This window comes from Ammospiza caudacuta, chromosome 36 (genome assembly GCF_027887145.1).
Source record: "Ammospiza caudacuta isolate bAmmCau1 chromosome 36, bAmmCau1.pri, whole genome shotgun sequence".
Lineage (NCBI taxonomy): Eukaryota > Metazoa > Chordata > Aves > Passeriformes > Passerellidae > Ammospiza > Ammospiza caudacuta.
In genome coordinates this window covers 599,079-617,503 of record NC_080628.1, presented here as the reverse complement: position 1 = coordinate 617,503, position 18,425 = coordinate 599,079, and the positions used below count along the sequence as shown (strand labels likewise).

The window sequence follows — 18,425 nt, the reverse complement described above, 5'->3', positions numbered from 1 at the left end:
TCCAGGGTGTCCCTGTGTCCCTGGGGGGTGTCCTGGTGTCCCCAGGGTGTCCCCATATCCCCAAGCTGCGGGGGAGTGTCCCTGTGTCCCCAGGGTGTCCCCGGGGGGGGTCCCCAAGCCCCCCGTGACCCCGTGTCCCCCCCAGCCCCCCCGACCAGAAATCCCACCAGATCATCAAGTTCGGGACCAACATCGACCTGTCGGACGCCAAGAGGTGACAATGGGGACAATGGGGACACTGGCAGGGCAATGGGGACACGGGGGACACCGGGGGACACTGGGGGACAATGGGGACACCTGGGTGATGACGGGGACACCTGTGTGACAATGGAGGGATGGGGACACCCAGGTGGCAATAGGGGGGTGGTGGAGACACCTGGGTGACAGTGGGGACACCTGGGGGAAAATGGGGTGGGGACACTCCTGGGTGACAATGGGGGAGTCAGAGCCACTCTCAGGTGACAATGGGTGGGGGTCAGGGTCACCTGTGGGTGCTGCAGGGACACCTGGGTGACAATGGGGGGGGTCAGAGCCACTCTCAGGTGACAATGGGGGGGGTCAGGGCCCCTCTCAGGTGCCAGGGGGTGGCTGCTCTGGGGCGGGCATTGCCCCCAGACAGGTGCCACGCCCCGGGTGACACACCTGTCCCCTGGGTGACACACCTGTCCCCGTCCCCCAGGTGACACACCTGTCCCCATCCTGCAGGTGACACACCTGTCCTGCAGGTGACACACCTGTCCCTGTCCCCCTGGGTCACACACCTGTCCCTGTCCCACAGGTGACACACTTGTCCCTGTCCCCCTGGGTAACACACCTGTCCCCGTCCCACAGGTGACACACCTGTCCCGCAGGTGACACACCTGTCCCCCGGGTGACACACCTGTCCCCCGGGTCACACACCTGTCCCCCGGGTGACACACCTGTCCCCTGGGTCACACACCTGTCCCCCGGGTGACACACCTGTCCGTGTCCCGCAGGTGACACACCTGTCCCCTGGGTCACACACCTGTCCCCCGGGTGACACACCTGTCCCCTGGGTAACACACCTGTCCCCCGGGTGACACACCTGTCCCCCGGGTGACACACCTGTCCCCTGGGTGACACACCTGTCCGTGTCCCGCAGGTGACACACCTGTCCCCTGGGTCACACACCTGTCCCCTGGGTGACACACCTGTCCCCCGGGTGACACACCTGTCCGTGTCCCGCAGGTGACACACCTGTCCCCCCGGGTCACACACCTGTCCCCCGGGTGACACACCTGTCCCCCGGGTGACACACCTGTCCGTGTCCCGCAGGTGGAAGCCGCAGCTGCAGGAGCTGCTGAAGCTGCCGGCGTTCATGCGCGTGTCCTCCACGGGGAACATGCTGAGCCACGTGGGCCACACCATCCTGGGCATGAACACCGTGCAGCTGTACATGAAGGTACCCGGGAGCCGCACACCTGGTGAGTGACACACCTGGGCACACACCTGGGGAACACCTGGGCACACCCAAAACACAACTGGGAGCACCTGGGGGCACACCTGGGGCACACCCATAACACACCTGGGGGCACCTGGTGACGCCTGGGGACTTTTTTTGGCATTTTTTCGGAATTTTTCCTGAACTTTTGCAATTTGTTTAAAATTTTTTGAGGGATTTTCAGGGATTTTTTTTTTTGCTTTTTGGGGTTTTTTAATGGGATTTTTTTTTCATGGGAGGTGACAAAAACCTGACAGTGGTGGGGACAGCAGGGGGGCAGTGGGAGTGACACAAGGTGACAGTGATGGTGGCAGTGATGGTGACACAGTGATGGTGACAGTCAGTGATGGTGACAGTGATGGTGGCAGTGACACAGTGACAGTGAAACAGTGATGGTGACAGTGACAGTGATGGTGGCAGTGACACAGTGACAGTGAAACAGTGGAGGTGACAGTGATGGTGGCAGTAATGGTGACGCAGTCACAGTGACACAGTGACGGTAACAGTGAAACGGTGACACAGTGATGGTGCCAATGACAGTGACACAGTGATGGTGGCAGTGACGGTGACACACTGACAGTGACGGTGACAGTGACACAGTGACAGTGACACAGTGAGGGTGGCAGTGATGGTGACACGGTGGCAGTGATGGTGACAGTGACATGGTGACAGTGACACAATGACAGTGACACAGTGACGGTGACAGTGGCAGTGACGTTGACACAGTGACAGTGACACAGTAACGGTGACAGTGACACAGTGACACGGTGACACAGTGACAGTGGCAGTGACACAGTGCCAGTGATGGTGACAGTGACACAGTGACAGTGACAATGACACAGTGACACAGTGGTGGTGGCAGTGAGGGTGACACAGTGACACAGTGACACAGTGGCAGTGACGGTGACAGCGTCCCCCGCAGGCCACCAGGAGAACAACAACTTCTGCTCGGTGAACATCAACATCGGCCCCGGCGACTGCGAGTGGTTCGCGGTGCACGAGCACTACTGGGAAACCATCTCCGCCTTCTGCGACAGGTGGGCGGGGCCTGGGGAAAGGGGCGTGCCCTGCATAAAGGGGGTGTGGTTTGCATAAAGGGAGTGGTCAGTGAAAGGGGAGGGGTTTGCATAAAGGAGGTGCAGTTATTGGGGCAGCACTACTGGGAAACCATCTCCGCCTTCTGCGACAGGTGGGCGGGGCCTGCGGGAAAGGGGGCGTGGCCTGCATAAAAGGGGTGTGGTTTACATAAAAGAGGGCATGGTCTACATAAAAGATGTGCTGTTTGCATAAATTAGGGTATGGTCAGTGAAAGGGGTGGGATTATTGGGGTTGCGCTATGGGACAGGAGCTCCGCCCTCTGTGACAGGTGGGTGGAGCCTGCATAAAAGAGGCGTGGTCTGCATAAAAGAGGGCATGGTTATGGGGCTGTATAGGAGTGTGGCCAACTACAGTGGGCGTGGCCTGATAATGAAGGGGTGTGGTTCTACCTGGGGGCATGGCTGACTGCAGTGGGCGTGGCCAAGTGCAGTAGGTGTGGCCTGAATATGGGTGTGGTTCTATGTGGGGGCATGGCCAACTGCAGTGGGCGTGGCCACCCCCCCCTTTCTCACCCCCAGGGCTCAGTTCAGGGTTGGTTGGGCGGGTCCGGGCGTGGCTGCGCGGGCGTGTCCCGGTGTGGGCGGGGCAGTCTCTGACCACGCCCCCGGCGCAGGCACGGCGTGGATTACCTGACGGGCTCGTGGTGGCCCATCCTGGAGGACCTGTACCGCTCCAACATCCCGGTGTACCGGTTCGTGCAGCGCCCCGGCGACCTGGTGTGGATCAACGCCGGCACCGTGCACTGGGTGCAGGCCACGGGCTGGTGCAACAACATCGCCTGGAACGTGGGGCCGCTCACGGGTACGGGGACACTGGGGACACTGGGGACATCCTGGGCATTGGGGACATCCCGGGCATTGGGGACATTGGGGACAATGGGGGGTGACAACAACATCACCTGGAACGTGGGGCCGCTCACGGGTACGGGGACACTGGGGACACTGGGGACATCCCGGGCATTGGGGACATTGGGGACACTGGGGACATCCCGGGCATTGGGGACATTGGGGGCACTGGGGGGTGACAACAACATCGCCTGGAACGTGGGGCCGCTCACGGGTACGGGGACACTGGGGACACTGGGGACATCCCAGGCATTGGGGACATCCAGGGCATTGGGGACATTGCGGGGTGACAACAACATCGCCTGGAACGTGGGGCCGCTCACAGGTATGGGGACACTGGGGACATTGGGAACACTGGGGTGGGGGTCCCCGTGTCCCGGGGGTCCTCAGGGACACGGTGACATCCCCCTGTCCCCTGTCCCCAGCGTACCAGTACCAGCTGGCCCTGCAGCGTCCCGGGGGTGTCCGTGTGTCCCCGGGGGTGTCTGTGTGTCCTGGGTGGCCTCAGGGACACGGTGACATCCCCCTGTCCCCGCTGTCCCCAGCGTACCAGTACCAGCTGGCCCTGGAGCGCTACGAGTGGAACGAGGTGAAGAACGTCAAGTCCATCGTGCCCATGATCCACGTGTCCTGGAACGTGGCCAGGACCGTCAAGATCAGCGACCCCGACCTCTACAAGATGATCAAGTGAGCCAGGGGACACCTGGGGACACCCTGGGCACACCTGGGGAGGGAGGGACATAGACAGGGTGGGGATGGGGACAGGGACACAGCGGGACACGGGACTTGGTGGCCTGGGTGCCCCGTGGTGGGTGGGACTGTGGTGACAGTGACAGTGTCCCCACAGTGGGTGACAGCAGGTGAGTCCCTGGTGACAGTGTCGCCAATAGTGGGGGACAGTGTCCCTGGTAATGGTGTCCCCACAGTGGGTGATTGTCCCTGTGGCAGGTGACAGGGGGTGACAACGTCCCTGGTAATGGTGTCCCTGCAGTGGGTGATAGTGGGTGACAGGTGACACTGTCTCTGGGGATGGTGTCCTCATGGTGGGTGCCAGTATGTGCCTCAGATGACACAGGTGACACTATCCCTGGGAAAGGTGTCCCCGTGGTGTGTACCAGCAGGTTACAGCAGATGACAACAGGTGATACTGTCCATGGTGATGGTGTCCCCATGGTGGGTGCCCCAGCTGTCCCAAGTGTCCCAGGTGTCTCAGATGTCCCAGGTGTCTCAGGTGTCCTCTCCTGTCCCCTCCTGTCCCAGTTACTGCCTGCTGCAGTCCATCAAGCACTGCCAGGTGTCCCAGGTGTCCCTGTGGTGGGTGTCCCAGCTGGCCCTGGTGTCCCAGGTGTCCCCTCTCTGGGTGTCTCAGGTGTCCCAGGTGTCCCCTCTCTGGGTGTCCCAGGTGTCTCAGGTGTCCCCTCGTGTCCCCGCAGGTACTGCCTGCTGCAGTCCATCAAGCACTGCCAGGTGCAGCGCGAGAGCCTGGTGCGCGCGGGGAAGAAAATCGCCTACCAGGGCCGGGTGAAGGACGAGCCGGCCTACTACTGCAACGAGTGTGACGTGAGTGACACCGTGGGGACACGGCTGTGACACTGTCACGGGGCTGGGGACACGGCTGTGACACTGCCGTGGGGCTGGGGACACGGCTGTGACACTGTCACGGGGCTGGGGACATGGCTGTGACACTGTCACGGGGCTGGGGACACGGCCACGGGGCTGGGGATGGGCTGGGGACACGGCCAGGGCCGGGTCAAGGACGAGCCAGCCTACTACTGCAACGAGTGTGACGTGAGTGACACCGTGGGGACAGGTTGGGGACACTGCCATAGGGCTGGGGACGTGGCACTGGGGTGGCCTTGGCCTTGTCCTTAGCCATGGGCTGTCCTTGGCCATTCAGCTGACTGCTGCCCTGGCCCTGTGGTGTCCCTGTCCACCCACTGACCATCGCCATGACCACAGGGTGTCCCTGTCCGTTGCACTGACCATCGCTATGGCCATGGGCTGCCCTGGCCATGTGGTGACTTTGGCCACTCCGCTGACTCTTCCCCTGCCCGTGGACTGTCCTGGCCATGCTGCCATGACCACGGGCTGTCCTTGGCCACTCTGCTGACCGTTCCCCTGACCATGAGGTGTCCGTGTCTGTGTCCACCCACTGACCATTCCCCTGACCACGGGCTGTCCCTGTCCACTCCCCTGACCGTGTGGTGTCTTTGGCCACTCCGCTGACCATCGCTATGACCACGGGCTGTCTTTGGCCATTCCAGTGACCATCACTGTGACCATGTGGTGTCTTTGGCCGCTCCCCTGACCGTGTGGTGTCCGTGTCCACCCGCTGACCATTCTCCTGACCACGGGCTGTTTCTGTCCACCCACTGACCACTCCCCTGACCGTGTGGTGTCCCTGTCCACCCGCTGACCATCGCTATGACCATGGGGTGTCCCTGGCCATTCCATTGACCATCACTGTGACCACGCGGTGTCCTTTGCCGCCCCGCTGACCGGTGCCCGGCCGTGCCCCCGCAGGTGGAGGTGTTCAACATCCTGTTTGTGACGAGCGAGACGGGCGGGCGCAACACGTACCTGGTGCACTGCGAGGGCTGCGCGCGGCGCCGCGGCGGCGGCCTGGCCGGCGTCATCGTCCTCGAGCAGTACAAGACCGAGGAGCTCATGCAGATCTACGACGGCTTCACCCTGGTGAGCACCTGGGGCACACCTGGGGACAGCTGGGGACACATGGGGGCACACCTGGGGACACATGGGGACAGATGGGGGCACACCTGGGACAGCTGGGGGACAGCTGGGGACAGATGGGGGCACACTTGGGGACAGATGGGGACAGATGGGGGCACACCTGGGACAGCTGGGGACACCTGGGGACAGCTGGGCTACACCTGGGACAGCTGGGGACACATGGGGGCACACCTGGGGACAGATGGGGACACCTGGGATACACCTGGGGACACAGGAGGACAGGTGGGGACAGGTGGGGATGGATGGGGGCACACCTGGGACAGCTGAAGGACATGAAGATACATGGGGACACACCTGGGGACACACCTGGGGACAGCTGGGGGCACACCTGGGGACATATGGGGATATACCTGGGACAGCTGGGGACACACCTGGGGGCATTGGGGCTACATGGGGACACAGCTGGGGATACACCTGGGAACAGGTGGGGAAACCTGGTTGCTCCTGGGCACACCTGGGACAGCTGGTGACAACTGGGGACAAACCTGGGCACACCTGCACACACCTGGGGACATACCTGGGACAGGTCAGGACACCAGAGTGCTCCTGGGCACACCTGGGCACACCTGGGGTGGGGTGACAGTTAATGTGGGGACACACCTGGGCACACACAGGGGTGGGGACACACCTGGGGACACCTGCGTGGGGCCCGTCCCCTCCCGGTGTCCCCAATGGGTTCCCCTCCCCCCCCAGGTGACGCCGCCGACCCCCAGATGAGTCCAGGGCCCCCCCCAGGGCGGGGGAGGGGCGGGGGGGGGCCCCGCCCCTCCCCCCACCACGAACACTTTTTATTTATTCGCGGAGAAATCGCCCCAAAGGGAGCGGCCCGGACGGGGAGCGGCTCCGCTTTTATACAAAATCCCGTTTCTAGGAATCCACAGAGCCCCGCCCCCAGCGCCCCTCCCCCCGCGGGGGAAATGGGGGAGGGGTCCCCGCGCTGCCCCTCCCCCACCCCACAATTTGGGGGCTGTTTGGGGTGGGAGGGGAGGCTCCACCCCGGCCCCTCCCCCCTCGTTTTGGGGAGGGGGGGTTCGTGCCCCTCCCCCACAGAAAGGGGAGCCGGGGGGGGGTCCCCGCCCCTCCCCCCTCCGCGTTAAATGGGGGAGGGGCGGGGGGGGAGGGGCACTTTTATTGGGGGGGGTCGGACCCCCCTTGCCAAGATTCAACCAAAAACTCGCCCCGCCCCCACCAGCGGCCGCCCCTCCCCCCATACGGGTCCGGGCCGGGGGGAGGGGCACGGGGGGGGGGGTGGGGGAGGGGCAGGATTTTATTGGGGGGGGGAGGTGCCCCCCCCGCTCCGCCCCTCCCCCCTCGTGGGCGGGGCTCAGGTCTGGGGGGGAGGGGCTCCCCCAACCCATGGTGCAAAGGGGGAGGGGCCTGTGCTACCCCTCCCCCCACAACGGGGGGGCGGCCGGAGCTCCCCCGCGGGGGGCGGGGCCTTGGGGTGCCCCTCCCCCCCTTTCTATCCCGAGCCTCCTTTTTTGGTTTTTGTTTTTTTTTTCTGTTTTTTGTAAATGATTTTTCTGGTTTTTTGTTTTGTTTTTTTTTTTTTTTCTTCTTCTTTTTTCCTCTGTTTTAATTTATACGCGGGGGGGGAGGGGTCGCTTTATTTATTGGGGGGGGGTCCCCAACTCCCGGGGGGGGAGGGGGTGGGGGGAGGGGCTTTGGTCACCGTGACCCCGGTGACCCCTCCCCCCCTTGTCCCCATCACCACCCGGTGACCCCTGACCTTTGTGGGGGAGGGGCGGGTTCTGTCCCCCCCCTCGCCCCGCCCCCACCCCCCCCCCATTATTGGTGCTGGGCCCTGCGGCCGCCCCGCCCCTCCCCCACCCCCGTGTCCCCCCTTCCCCTCCCCCCCCGTGTCTGTGGGGGTGGGGGAGGGGCGGGCGCCCCCCTCCCCCCATTCCCCTCCCCCACCCCCCCCCCAGAAGCTATTTTGTACCTGAGATTAAATTAATGGCAAAGCCCGACGGCTCCGTGGGGGAGGGGCGGGAATTGGGGAGGGGGGAGGGGACGGGGGGAGGGGCACTGAGGGGGCGGGAATTTGGGTGGGGGGCTCCGGAATTTGGGGAGAAGGAATTGGGGAGGGGGCTCAGGAAATGGGGGGGAAGAAATTTGGGGTCTCAGGAATTGAGGGGGGCTCAGGAGATGGGGGAGAGGGGCGGGAATTTGGGTGGGGGGCTTAAGAAAGTGGGGGCAGGAATTTGGGTGCGGGTTTCAGGAAATTGGGGGGGCTTCAGGAATTTGGGGGGATCAGGAATTTGAGAGGGGCAGAAATTTGGGTGGGGGGCTGAGGAAATTGGGGGAGGGTCTCAGGAAATGGGGGTGGGGTCAAGAATTTAGGGGGGAACTCAGGAATTTGAGGGGGGGGTCTTCCCTCCCACACAGTTTGGGGAGGGGGCTTGGGGTCACCCACGAGCGTCACACGGGGACAGCGTCACCAAGGGGGGGCTTTAATGGGGACCCCCAAACCCCCCAGGGACATTTTGGGGGGGGTCTGTCCCAGAATTTGGGGCTCCATCCGGGTTTTGGGGTCCATCCAGGGGGTCCATGAGGCACTGGGGGGGTCTCTCAGGTGGTTTTGGGGTCCCTCCGGAGTTTTTGGCGTCCATCAGGTGTTCTTGGTGTCTCTCAGGTGTTTCTGGGGTCCCTCAGGTGTTTTTGGGGTCCCTCGGGTGTTTTTGGGGTCCCTCGGGTGTTTTTGGGGTGCACCCGGGGGTCCCTCAGGGGTAGGGGGGCTCCACCTCGATGGACACGATGTGGTGCCCGGGGACCATGGCCAGCCCCAGAACTCGGGGTTCACTGCCCGGGAACGCGTCTGCAGAGGGGAGAAAAGGGCTCAGAACCCCCCAGAAAAACTCAACAAAAAACCCCAAATACCCCCCAAAAAAACCCAAAGACCCCCTGTGGAAAACTCAAAAAATACCACAAAAAAACACCCAAAGACCTCCCTAAAAATCCCTTGAAGATCTCCCAAAACAAAACCCCAAAGATCGCCCCAAATAAACCCCAACTTTCCCCCAAACCCCCCCCCCGCAAAAACCCTTAAAATCTCCACAAAACCCCCCAAAGACCTCCCTAAAAATCCCCCAAAGATCCCCCCAAAAAACCTCAAAGACCCCCGAAAAAAACCCCCAAAAAACCCAAAACCCCAAAGAGCCTCCCAGGACCCGGTGGTTGAACTCAGGAATGCCAAAACCCCACTCAGACCCCCAGAACACCCCAAAATGCCCCCAGGACCCCCCAAATTCCCGCCAGGACCCCCCCGGACCTGCAGCCTTGAGGAACTCCTGCGCCGAGCCCAGGGTGACGTTGCTCTGGCGGTCAGAGCTTGGGAATGCTCCCACCCCTGTCAGACCCCCAGGACCTCCCCAAGACCCCCCAAAACCCCCCCAAATTCCCCCAGGACCCCCCCGGACCTGCAGCTTTCAGGAACTCCTGGGCAGACCCCAGGGTGACGTTGCTCTGGCGGTCAGAGCTTGGGAACGCTCCCACCACCCTGAGACCCCCCGAGAACACCCCAAAGTCCCCCCAAAATCCCCTCAGAACCCCCCAAAACCCCCCCGGACCTGCAGCTTTCAGGAACTCCTGCGCCGAGCCCAGGATCACGTTGCTCTGGCGGTCCGTGCACAGGAACGCCCCCACCAGGGTCCGCCCGTCGGACATGCGGATGCGGAGGCTGCGGTTCAGCAGCGCCTCCAGACGCTGCCGCCCCCGGGGGGGCCCCGCGACCCCCGGCCCGGCCTGAATGGGGAGGGGGCAACGGGGGGGATGGGGATGGAGGGGATTGAGGGGAGCCCGAAGGCAAAAACCCACCCAGTGCTCGTGGGACCCCCTGAAACCTCCCCCAGACCTTATGGGACCCCCCAAAAACCTCCCACAGCCTCAAAATATTCCCTAATCCCTACTGCCCCCTCCGAATCTCCCTCAGTCCCAAAAGTCCTCCCCGAGTCCCTGTGGGAACCCCCCAAAATTCCCCCAAAATATTCCTCAGTCCCTATGGCCCCCCCCAAACCTCCCCTCAGTTCCTATGGCCCCCCCAAACCTTCCCTCAGTTCCTATGGCCCCCCCAAACTTTCTCTCAGTTCGTATGGACCCCCCAAACCTTCCCTCAGTTCCTATGGCCCCCCCAAACCTCCCCTCAGTTCCTATGGCCCCCCCAAACTTTCTCTCAGTTCGTATGGACCCCCCAAACCTTCCCTCAGTTCCTATGGCCCCCCCAAACCTTCCCTCAGTTCCTATGGACACCTCAAACCTCCCCCAGCCCCAAAACCCTCCCTAAGCCCCTAGAGCCCCCCCCAGCCCTCTGAGGTTCCCCCATAAACCCCCAGACCCCCCAAAACCCACTCACAACCGCTCCGGTTGTCACAGCCCCCACCGAGCCCCCCCCTCAGCACCCTCAGCCCTCAGAGCCCCCCGATCTCCCCTCAGGACCCCGCACCGCCCCCACGGCCTCCAGATCCCCCCCAGCTCCTCCTCCGCTCCCCACAGGATCCATAGGGCAGCCGTGCCGCCCCCAGACCCAAAATTCCCCCAAAATTCCCCCAAATTCCGCCCCGCGGCCCCCACTCACGGCCGGGCCGCCCCCCGCCTCCTCCGGCGGATCCGCCATGATGGCGCCGCTTCCCGGCGGCCCTGGCGCGGCGCAGAGGGGCGGAGCTACGGATTACAACTCCCGGCGTGCGCCGCGCGCAGTGCGGCAGCGACAGCGGCTGCAGAGCCGTGACTGCATTTCCCAGCATGCGCCGCGCGGCAATGGGATAAACACAAGGACTGCATTTCCCAGCACGTCCCGCAGCGCGGCAATGGGATGAACACAAGGACTGCATTTCCCAGCATGCGCCGCGCGGCAATGGGATGAACACAAGGACTGCGTTTCCCAGCATGCGCCGCGCGGCAATGGGACGAACACAAGGACTGCGTTTCCCAGCACGTCCCGCAGCGCGCAGAGCAGGAATTTCCGGCGGCGTTGCCATGGCGACGGGCGGCGCGGGCCCGGCCTGAGCGGCCCCGAGGTGCGGGGAGGGCCCTGAGGGGCTCGGGGGGGTCTGGGGGCGCTCAGGGGGGTCCTGGGGGGCTCAGGGGGGTCCTGGGGGGAGCTCTGGGGGTCGTGGGGGCCGTGAGGGGTCGGGGGTCCCCATTTTGAGGAGGGGTCTCCCCTCCGTGACCCCCCAAACCCGGGCGCGCCCCCTCCTCCTGCAGGCCGCGAGTGATGACGTCACTCCCAGAGGGGATGGGGGACCCCCGACCCCCAAATTTGGGGCTCAGAGCCCCCCCCAGTTTTGGGGGTCCCCATTGTGTGTGGGGTCCCTCTTTGGCGGGGGGGTCCCCCCAGTTTCGGGGCCAGTTGTGACTTTTTGGAGCCCAAATAAATCGGATTTTGTACAAAGGAGGCGCGGCGGAGCTGTGGGGAGGGGACACTTTTGGGGACACCCCCAGGTGACAGTGGGGGGGTCACTAGCTGTGTCACCTGTGTGTCAGTGTCACCTGTGTCCGTCTGTGTCACCTGTCCGTGTGTCTGTCTGTCCGTGTCACCTGTGTGTCAATGTCACCTGTGTCCGTCTGTGTCACCTGTCCGTGTGTCTGTCTGTCCATGTCACCTGTCCATGACCAGCTGTCAATGTCACCTGTCCCTGTCCCTGTTTGTCCATGTCACCTTTGTGTCAATGTCACCTGTGTGTCTGTCTGTGTCACGTGTCCCTGTCACCTGTCCACGACCAGCTGTCAATGTCACCTGTCCATCTGTCTGTGTCACCTGTCCCTGTCCCTGTTTGTCCATGTCACCTGTCCCGTGTGTCTGTCTGTCCGTCTCACCTGTCCGTGTCTGGCTGTCCATGTCACCTGTCCCTGTCACCTGTCCATGACCAGCTGTCAATGTCACCTGTCCGTGTGTCTGTCTGTCAATGTCACCTGTCCATGTCCAGCTGTCCCTGTCCTCTGTCCCTCATTGTGTCCCCTGTCCCCTGTCCTCGATGTCCCCATCCCTGTCCCTGTCCCCTGTCCCTGATGTCCCCAATGTCCCCTGTCTCCATCCCCTGTCCCTGATGTCCCCTGTCCCCATCCCCCTCCCTGTCATTGTCCCCTGTCCCTATCCTGTCCCCGATGTCCCCTGTCCCTCTCCAGCTGTCCCCGATGTCCCCACGGCGCTGTTGTCACCGTCCCCATCAGGACACAGGCGGAGGTGGCACCGTCACCTCCTGACCTGGTGACACCGCGGGGACAGTGCCACCCTCCTGGGGGTGTGACAGTGCCCTGGGGTGACACCCCCGGGTGACACCGGGGTGGCCTCGGGGCTCAGAGCCACCAAACCGAGGCAAAATGGGCAAAAAGGAGCAAAACGGCCCGAAAACGTCCCTGGGGGAGGGCTGGGGGTGACAAAAGCCACCAACGGCCCCCAAAGTGTCACCTCTGGGGTTTGGGGACTTCTGGGGGTGTCACACGAGGGCTTGGGGACATTTTGGGGTTCTGGGGGTGTCACACGAGGGCTTGGGGACATTTCTGAGGATTTTGGGGTTCATGTGGTGTCTCACAAGGGTTTGGGTGGAATTTGAGGGATTTTGGGGTTTTCATGGTGCCACCCTGGGGGTTTGGGGACATTTTGGGGATTTTGGGGTTCTGGGGGTGTCACACAAAGTTTTGGGGAGAATTTGGGGGTTCTTGAGGTGCCACCCTGAGGCTTTGGGGACATTTGGGGGGATTTTGGGGTTCTGAGGGGGTCACACGAGGGTTTAGGGAGAATTTTGGGGGATTTGTGAAGATTTTGGGGTCCTCATGGTGTCCCACGAGGTTCTTGATGGATTTTGGGGTTCTGGGGGTGTCACACGAAGATTTTGGGGAGAATGTGGGGGGATTTGGGGGTTCTTGTGATGTCACACGAGGGTTTGGGGACATTTGGGGGTTCTGGAGGTGCCACACGAAGGTTTAGGGAGAATTTGGAGGAGTTTGTGAGGATTTGGGGCTCTTGTGGTGTCACACAAGAGTTTGGGGACATTTGAGGGGATTTGGGGGTTCTGGGGGTGTCCCATGAGGTTCTGGGTGAATTTTGGGGGATTTTGGGGTTCTTGGGAAGTCCCACCAGGTTCTGGGTGGATTTTGGGGGATTTTGGGGTTCTTGGGGTGTCCCACCAGGTTTTGAGTGAATTTTGGGGTTCTCATGATGTCCCACCAGGTTTTGGGTGAATTTTGGGTGGATTTTGGGGTTCTCATGGTGTCCCACCAGGTTTTGAGTGAATTTTGGGTGGATTTTGGGGTTCTCATGATGTCCCACCAGGTTTTGGGTGAATTTTGGGTGGATTTTGGGGTTCTCATGGTGTTCCACCAGGTTTTGAGTGAATTTTGGGTGGATTTTGGGGTTCTCATGGTGTCCCACCAGGTTTTGGGTGAATTTTGGGTGGATTTTGGGGTTCTCATGGTGTTCCACCAGGTTTTGAGTGAATTTTGGGTGGATTTTGGGGTTCTCATGATGTCCCACCAGGTTTTGAGTGAATTTTGGGGGATTTTGGGGTTCTTGGGGTGTCCCACCAGGTTCTGGGTGGATTTTGGGGTTCCTGATCCTGGGTTACAACAACCAGGAGCAACTTTTGGGTGAAAAAAACCCAAACAGGGTAAAACACCCAAACCTGGAGTGGTTTTCACCCCATTTTCCATCATTTTGGGTAAATCAGCTGCTGGCGGTTCCTTTCCTGCCCCAAGGCATCAACCCCAGAATTATGGGGCAAAAAGGGCCCAAAAAAAAGGGAAAAGAAAAAAAAAAAGGCAGCAAACTCCAGCAGTGGGGAGAGATTGGGATTTTTGGGGTGATTTTGGAGCATTTTGGGCAATTTAACCCCTAAAAACCATCCCTGAGGATAAATTCACCCATTTCACCCCTGGGGTTTTTGGGGAAGGATTTGGCCTGGATTTCGGGGAATTTAAATTATTTTTTCTCCCCTTTTTAATATTTTCTTTCTCCTTTTTTAATTCCCTCCTTTTTTCAGTATTTTTTATTTTCTAATCTTTTTTTAAACCCCCTTTTCCCAATTTCTCCCTTTCTCAGTTTTTTCCTCTTTTCTTTAACACTTTATTTTCTTTTTTGAATTTTTCCCCGTCTCTTTAACTCTTTCCAAATCTTTTCCATTTTTGATTCTTGCCCACTTTTTAAATATTTTCCCTCTTTCTAAAGTATTTTTCCTGGTTTTACTATTTTCCCCTCTTTTGAACCTTTTTTCCATTTTTTATCTCCCCACTTTAATACTTTTTCTTTCACTTTTCCCCTCTTTTCATCATTTTTCCTTTTTATTCTTCCCCTTTTTCAAACTTTTTTCCTTTTAACATTTTTTCCCTTTTCATTCTTTTTTCTTTCTTAAATGTTTTTCCTTTTTAATATTTCTCCATTTTTCAATATTTTAGCAACTTTTCTCTTTTTTAATATTTTTCTCAATTTGAACATTTTCTAAACTTTCATCCTTTTAAATAATTTTCTATTTTTCCCCTTTTTGAATATTTTTTCCTTTTTCAATTTCTTCCCTTCATAATTTTTCCTTTTCCCATCTCTTTAATTTTTTCCATCTTTTCCCAATCTTTTTAAAAATAATTTTTCAACCTTTTCTCTTTTTAACTATTTGTTCCTTTCTCAACATTTTTCTTCTTTAATTTTTTAAAATCCTTTTCCCTTCCCAATATTTTTTATTCCTTTCCAATTTTTTCCCTTTTCCAATCTTTTCCCCCTTTTTAATCCTTTTTCCCTTTTTCAGTTTTTTTCCTTTTTAATTTTTTTCCCTTTTCAATCTTTTTCCTTTTCCATTATTTCTCCTTTTTAAATCTTTTCTCCTTTTTAATCTTTTTCCTTTTCCAATCTTTCCTCCTTTTTAGTCTTTCCCTCTTTTCAATCTTTGTATTCATTTTCATTTTTTTAAATTCCTTTTCAATCTTTTTTATTAATTTTCAATCTTTTTTATTCCTTTTCAATCTTTCCCCCCTTTTCCACCTTTTTTAATCCCACCTCCATCTTTCCAACCCCTTTTTTTTAAATCCTTATAAACCCCCCCTTTTTTTTTTTGTTCTTCCTCTCTGCAGCCTTAAAGAAACTCCAAAAAAAGAAAAAAAAAAAACACCCAAAAGAGAAAAAAAAACCCCAACAACCCCAAAACCCAACCCACCAAACCACTCCCTTCCCAAGTATTTCAAAGTCGAGGAGGGAGGGAGAAAGAACAAAACAAAAAAAAAAAAATTTGCTTTTTGCTTTTTTTTTTTTTTTTTTTTACTGCGTGATTAAAATCACCGAGGGAGGGGGGAGGAATGGGCGGAAAAAAAAGTGGGGGGGGAAGGGTAAAAAATCCTTTAAAAAAATAAAAAGGGAAGCGTGACGAGTATGGAACTAGTTAACCTTTAACAATTTATGCTGATGTCACACTGAGCATGAGTACTGATTAATCCCCCCCCGAAATATTTTTATGGGAGTGAGGAGAGAGGGGGGGGGAAGAATAAGGAGAAAGAGAAGAAAAAAAAAAAAAAAAAGCAGAAAAAAAAAAAAAAAAAAAGAAATAATTTACCGCAGCCATCTTTGTTTTATGCAGAAAAATCTCCGGCTTCGGGTCCCCCCCGGCTGGGGCCACACAAATATTTGTCCCTCGCCGAGCCGGGATCTGCGGGAGGGGGAAAAGCAAAAAAATATCATTAATGAGGCCCCAAAACTGAGCAAAAATACCCCAAAATGAGCAGGATTGGGATTATTCCTCTGCTCGGGCTGTAGCGGCGAAGGCTGGGGGGGGTGGGGTGGGGGGAGCTTTGGGATTTATTATTTTTGAGGGGTTTCGTGCTTTTTGATTTTTTGGGGTTTTTTTGGGGTGTTTTTAAGGATTTTTTGTGGGGTTTTGTTTTTAATTTTTTTTTGTTTTGTACCTCGCGCGGGTGATTTTTAAGGTTTTTGGCGCTTTTTTTTTGATGTTGATTTTTACTATTTTTCAGCCCTTTCTGGTTTTTGTTTATTTTTAACCTTTTTTTCTATTCCCTTCCCTTTTGAAATATTAGTGTTTATTTTTGACTCTCCTTCTTTACCATATCAATTTTAAGCTGGATTCCTCCCCTTTTCTTCCCATTCCTTCCCCATTTTCAATTTTAATGTCGATTTTTACCCCTTTTTCCCTCTCCTTCCTCCCCTTTTCCATTTTTCCACCCCATTTTTTCATTTCACTCTTCCTTTCCCCTCCAATTTAACTCCTTTGCAATTCTCCCCTTTATTTCCTTCATTCTCTCCCTCAACGCTTCCCTTTCCTCCTTTTTTTTTTCTTTAAATATTAATTTTAATTTTTTTTCCTCTATCCTTAATTCCCCTCCCCCTTTACGCGGGTTGGGTTTTGTCGCTTTTTTGTGTGTTTTTAAGGCTTTTTTCGCCTCTTTTTCACCCTCTTTCCTCCCCTAAGGTGCGTGTGGGGCAACTTTAAAAAAAAACCCTCATTCGGCCATTTTGCGCTTTTTTTCCCCTCAAGAAAGGGGGGGGGGCACCACCCCCCCATTTTCCCTCATTTTTAACCCCTCCCTCCTCCATATTTTTTTACGCCTTTCCCCCTTTCCCCCCCCTTAACCGGGGTGTGTTTTTTATTATTATTATATATTTTTTCCTCCTTTTTTTTTTTTGTGTGTGTGTGTGTGTGTGTGTGTGTGTGTGTGTGTTGGGGGGGGTTTATTTTAAAATTACACCCGGGGCGGCCATTTTCGCTGCCGGCGCCGTCCCGCCGCCCGCCGCCTCCCGCGCCCTGAGGCGATTTTAACCGATCCGGGCGTTTTTCAACCCATCGCCGCCGCCCCCCCCGCGCCCCCCGCGCGGCCCCGCCGGGCCCGGCCCGGGGGGGGTCGCCCCGTCCCGCCCCCTCCCCACTTTCCCTTCACACCGAGCCCCCCCCCAGCCTCGGCGGCGGGGGCGGTTTGGGGCGGTGGGAGCGGCGCACGCCGAGGGTCCCCCCGGCCCCCCGCCCCTCACCCGGCCATGGCGTCCCCGCTGAGGGAGGACGAGGAGGAGGAGGAGGAGATGGCGGTGTCCGAGGGGGACGAGGACGACGACGACGAGGAGGACGACGAGGAAGAGGAGGAGGAAGACGCCGCCGCCGCCGCCGCTGCTGCGCTCTTGGCCGGGCACCGAGGGCCCCCCGACATCTTCGCCGGGCCGGCCCCGGCCCCGCTCCCGCCGCCGCCACCGCCGCCCCCAGCGCCCGCCGCGCCCGGGCCGCCGGAGGCGCCCGCAGGTACCGTCGGGACCCCCCGAGTGACCGCCCCCAACCCCTCAGAGCTTCCCGAGTGACCACCCCGAGCCCCTCAGAGCTTCCCCGAGTGACCACCCCGAGCCCCTCAGAGCTTCCCCGAGTGACCACCCTGAGCCCCTCAGAGATTCCCGCAGGTACCGCCGGGACCCCCAAGGGACCACCCCGAGCCCCTCAGAGCTTCCCCAAGTGACCACCCCGAGCCCCTCAGAGATTCCCCGAGTGACCACCCCGAGCCCCTCAGAGCTTCCCTGAGGAACCGCCGGGACCCCCCGAGTGACCACCCCGAGCCCCTGAGAGCTTCTCGGAGGTACCGCCGGGACCCCCTGAGTGACCCCTCAGAGCTGCCCCCAGATTCCCTCAGAGATATCCGGAGGAACCGCTGAGACTCCCGAGTGCTCCCCATCCTCGATCCCCTCAGAGCTTTTTGCAGCTGATGGGATCCCCCGAGCCGCTCAGAGCTTCCCGGAGGTACCGCTGAGACCCCCGAGTGCCCCCCGCCCCCTATTCCCTCAGAAATTCCCGGTGGTACCACCGGAACCCCCCGAGTGACCCCCGAACCCCTCAGAGATTCCCGCAGTTACCGGGAACCCCGAACCCCTCAGAGCTTCCCAGGGATACCGGGACCCCCCCAAGCGTCCCCCTGAGGTCATCGCCACTCGAGCCCCTCAGCGCTTCCCGGGGCCGCCCCCCGAGCTCCCCCTTCCCGCTCCCTCAGAGACGCCCACAGGTACCGAGCCCCCCGATCCTCACCTGTCCCCTGAGATCTTCCCGGAGGTACCGAGCCCCCCGATCCTCACCTGTCCCCTCAGATCTTCCCGCAGGTACCGAGCCCCACTGTCCCCTCAGCTTTTTCCAGAGCTTCCCGCAAATACCGGCACTCCCGAGACCCCCGATCTGCCGCCACTCACTCCCTCAGAGCTTCCCGGGCTGCCCACAGCTACCGAGGCTCCCCGTGCCTCACTGTGCCCTCAGTGTTTCCCGTAGGTACCGGGACCCCATGAGCCCCTTCTCCGGTCCCCTCAGCGCTTCCTG

General features: G+C 58.6%; 3 protein-coding genes across 3 annotated transcripts in view; 2 read left to right on the top strand and 1 right to left on the bottom strand.

Moving 5' to 3' along the window:
• The window catches only part of KDM6B (lysine demethylase 6B), a 28,639-nt gene extending 21,432 nt beyond the window's left edge, over positions 1–7,207 (top strand). Inside the window, 8 exon segments of the mRNA XM_058822927.1 lie at positions 146–214; positions 1,297–1,445; positions 2,385–2,499; positions 3,174–3,361; positions 3,951–4,092; positions 4,839–4,965; positions 5,929–6,099; positions 6,850–7,207. Of these exon segments, the coding sequence (XP_058678910.1) occupies positions 146–214; positions 1,297–1,445; positions 2,385–2,499; positions 3,174–3,361; positions 3,951–4,092; positions 4,839–4,965; positions 5,929–6,099; positions 6,850–6,873 (985 nt within the window). The 3' untranslated portion in view covers positions 6,874–7,207.
• A 1,386-nt stretch (positions 7,208–8,593) lies between these two features.
• NAA38 (N-alpha-acetyltransferase 38, NatC auxiliary subunit) lies at positions 8,594–10,802 on the bottom strand. Its single transcript, XM_058823002.1, has 3 exons — positions 10,730–10,802; positions 9,726–9,900; positions 8,594–8,974 (listed from the first exon to the last, which is right to left on the bottom strand). The coding sequence occupies exons 1-3, from the start codon at positions 10,766–10,768 to the stop codon at positions 8,880–8,882; spliced, it is 309 nt and encodes a 102-aa protein (XP_058678985.1). The 5' UTR covers positions 10,769–10,802; the 3' UTR covers positions 8,594–8,879.
• Positions 10,803–16,041: 5,239 nt separating this feature from the next.
• CHD3 (chromodomain helicase DNA binding protein 3) overlaps positions 16,042–18,425 on the top strand; it is a 47,949-nt gene continuing 45,565 nt past the window's right edge. The window contains 1 exon segment of the mRNA XM_058823004.1: positions 16,042–17,375. Coding sequence (XP_058678987.1) covers positions 17,120–17,375 — 256 coding nt within the window. The 5' untranslated portion in view covers positions 16,042–17,119.

What these genes read in the sequence shown, in the direction of transcription:
- NAA38 (XM_058823002.1), bottom strand. Translation starts at nt 10,768, where the DNA reads ATGGCGGATCCGCCGGAGGAGGCGGGGGGCGGCCCGGCC. An exon ending in AGGCGGGGGGCGGCCCGGCC is followed by an intron (nt 9,901 to 10,729) that starts GTGAGTGGGGGC and finishes CTCCCCATTCAG; the next exon opens with GCCGGGCCGGGGGTCGCGGG. An exon ending in GGAGTTCCTGAAAGCTGCAG is followed by an intron (nt 8,975 to 9,725) that starts GTCCGGGGGGGT and finishes TCCCCTCTGCAG; the next exon opens with ACGCGTTCCCGGGCAGTGAA.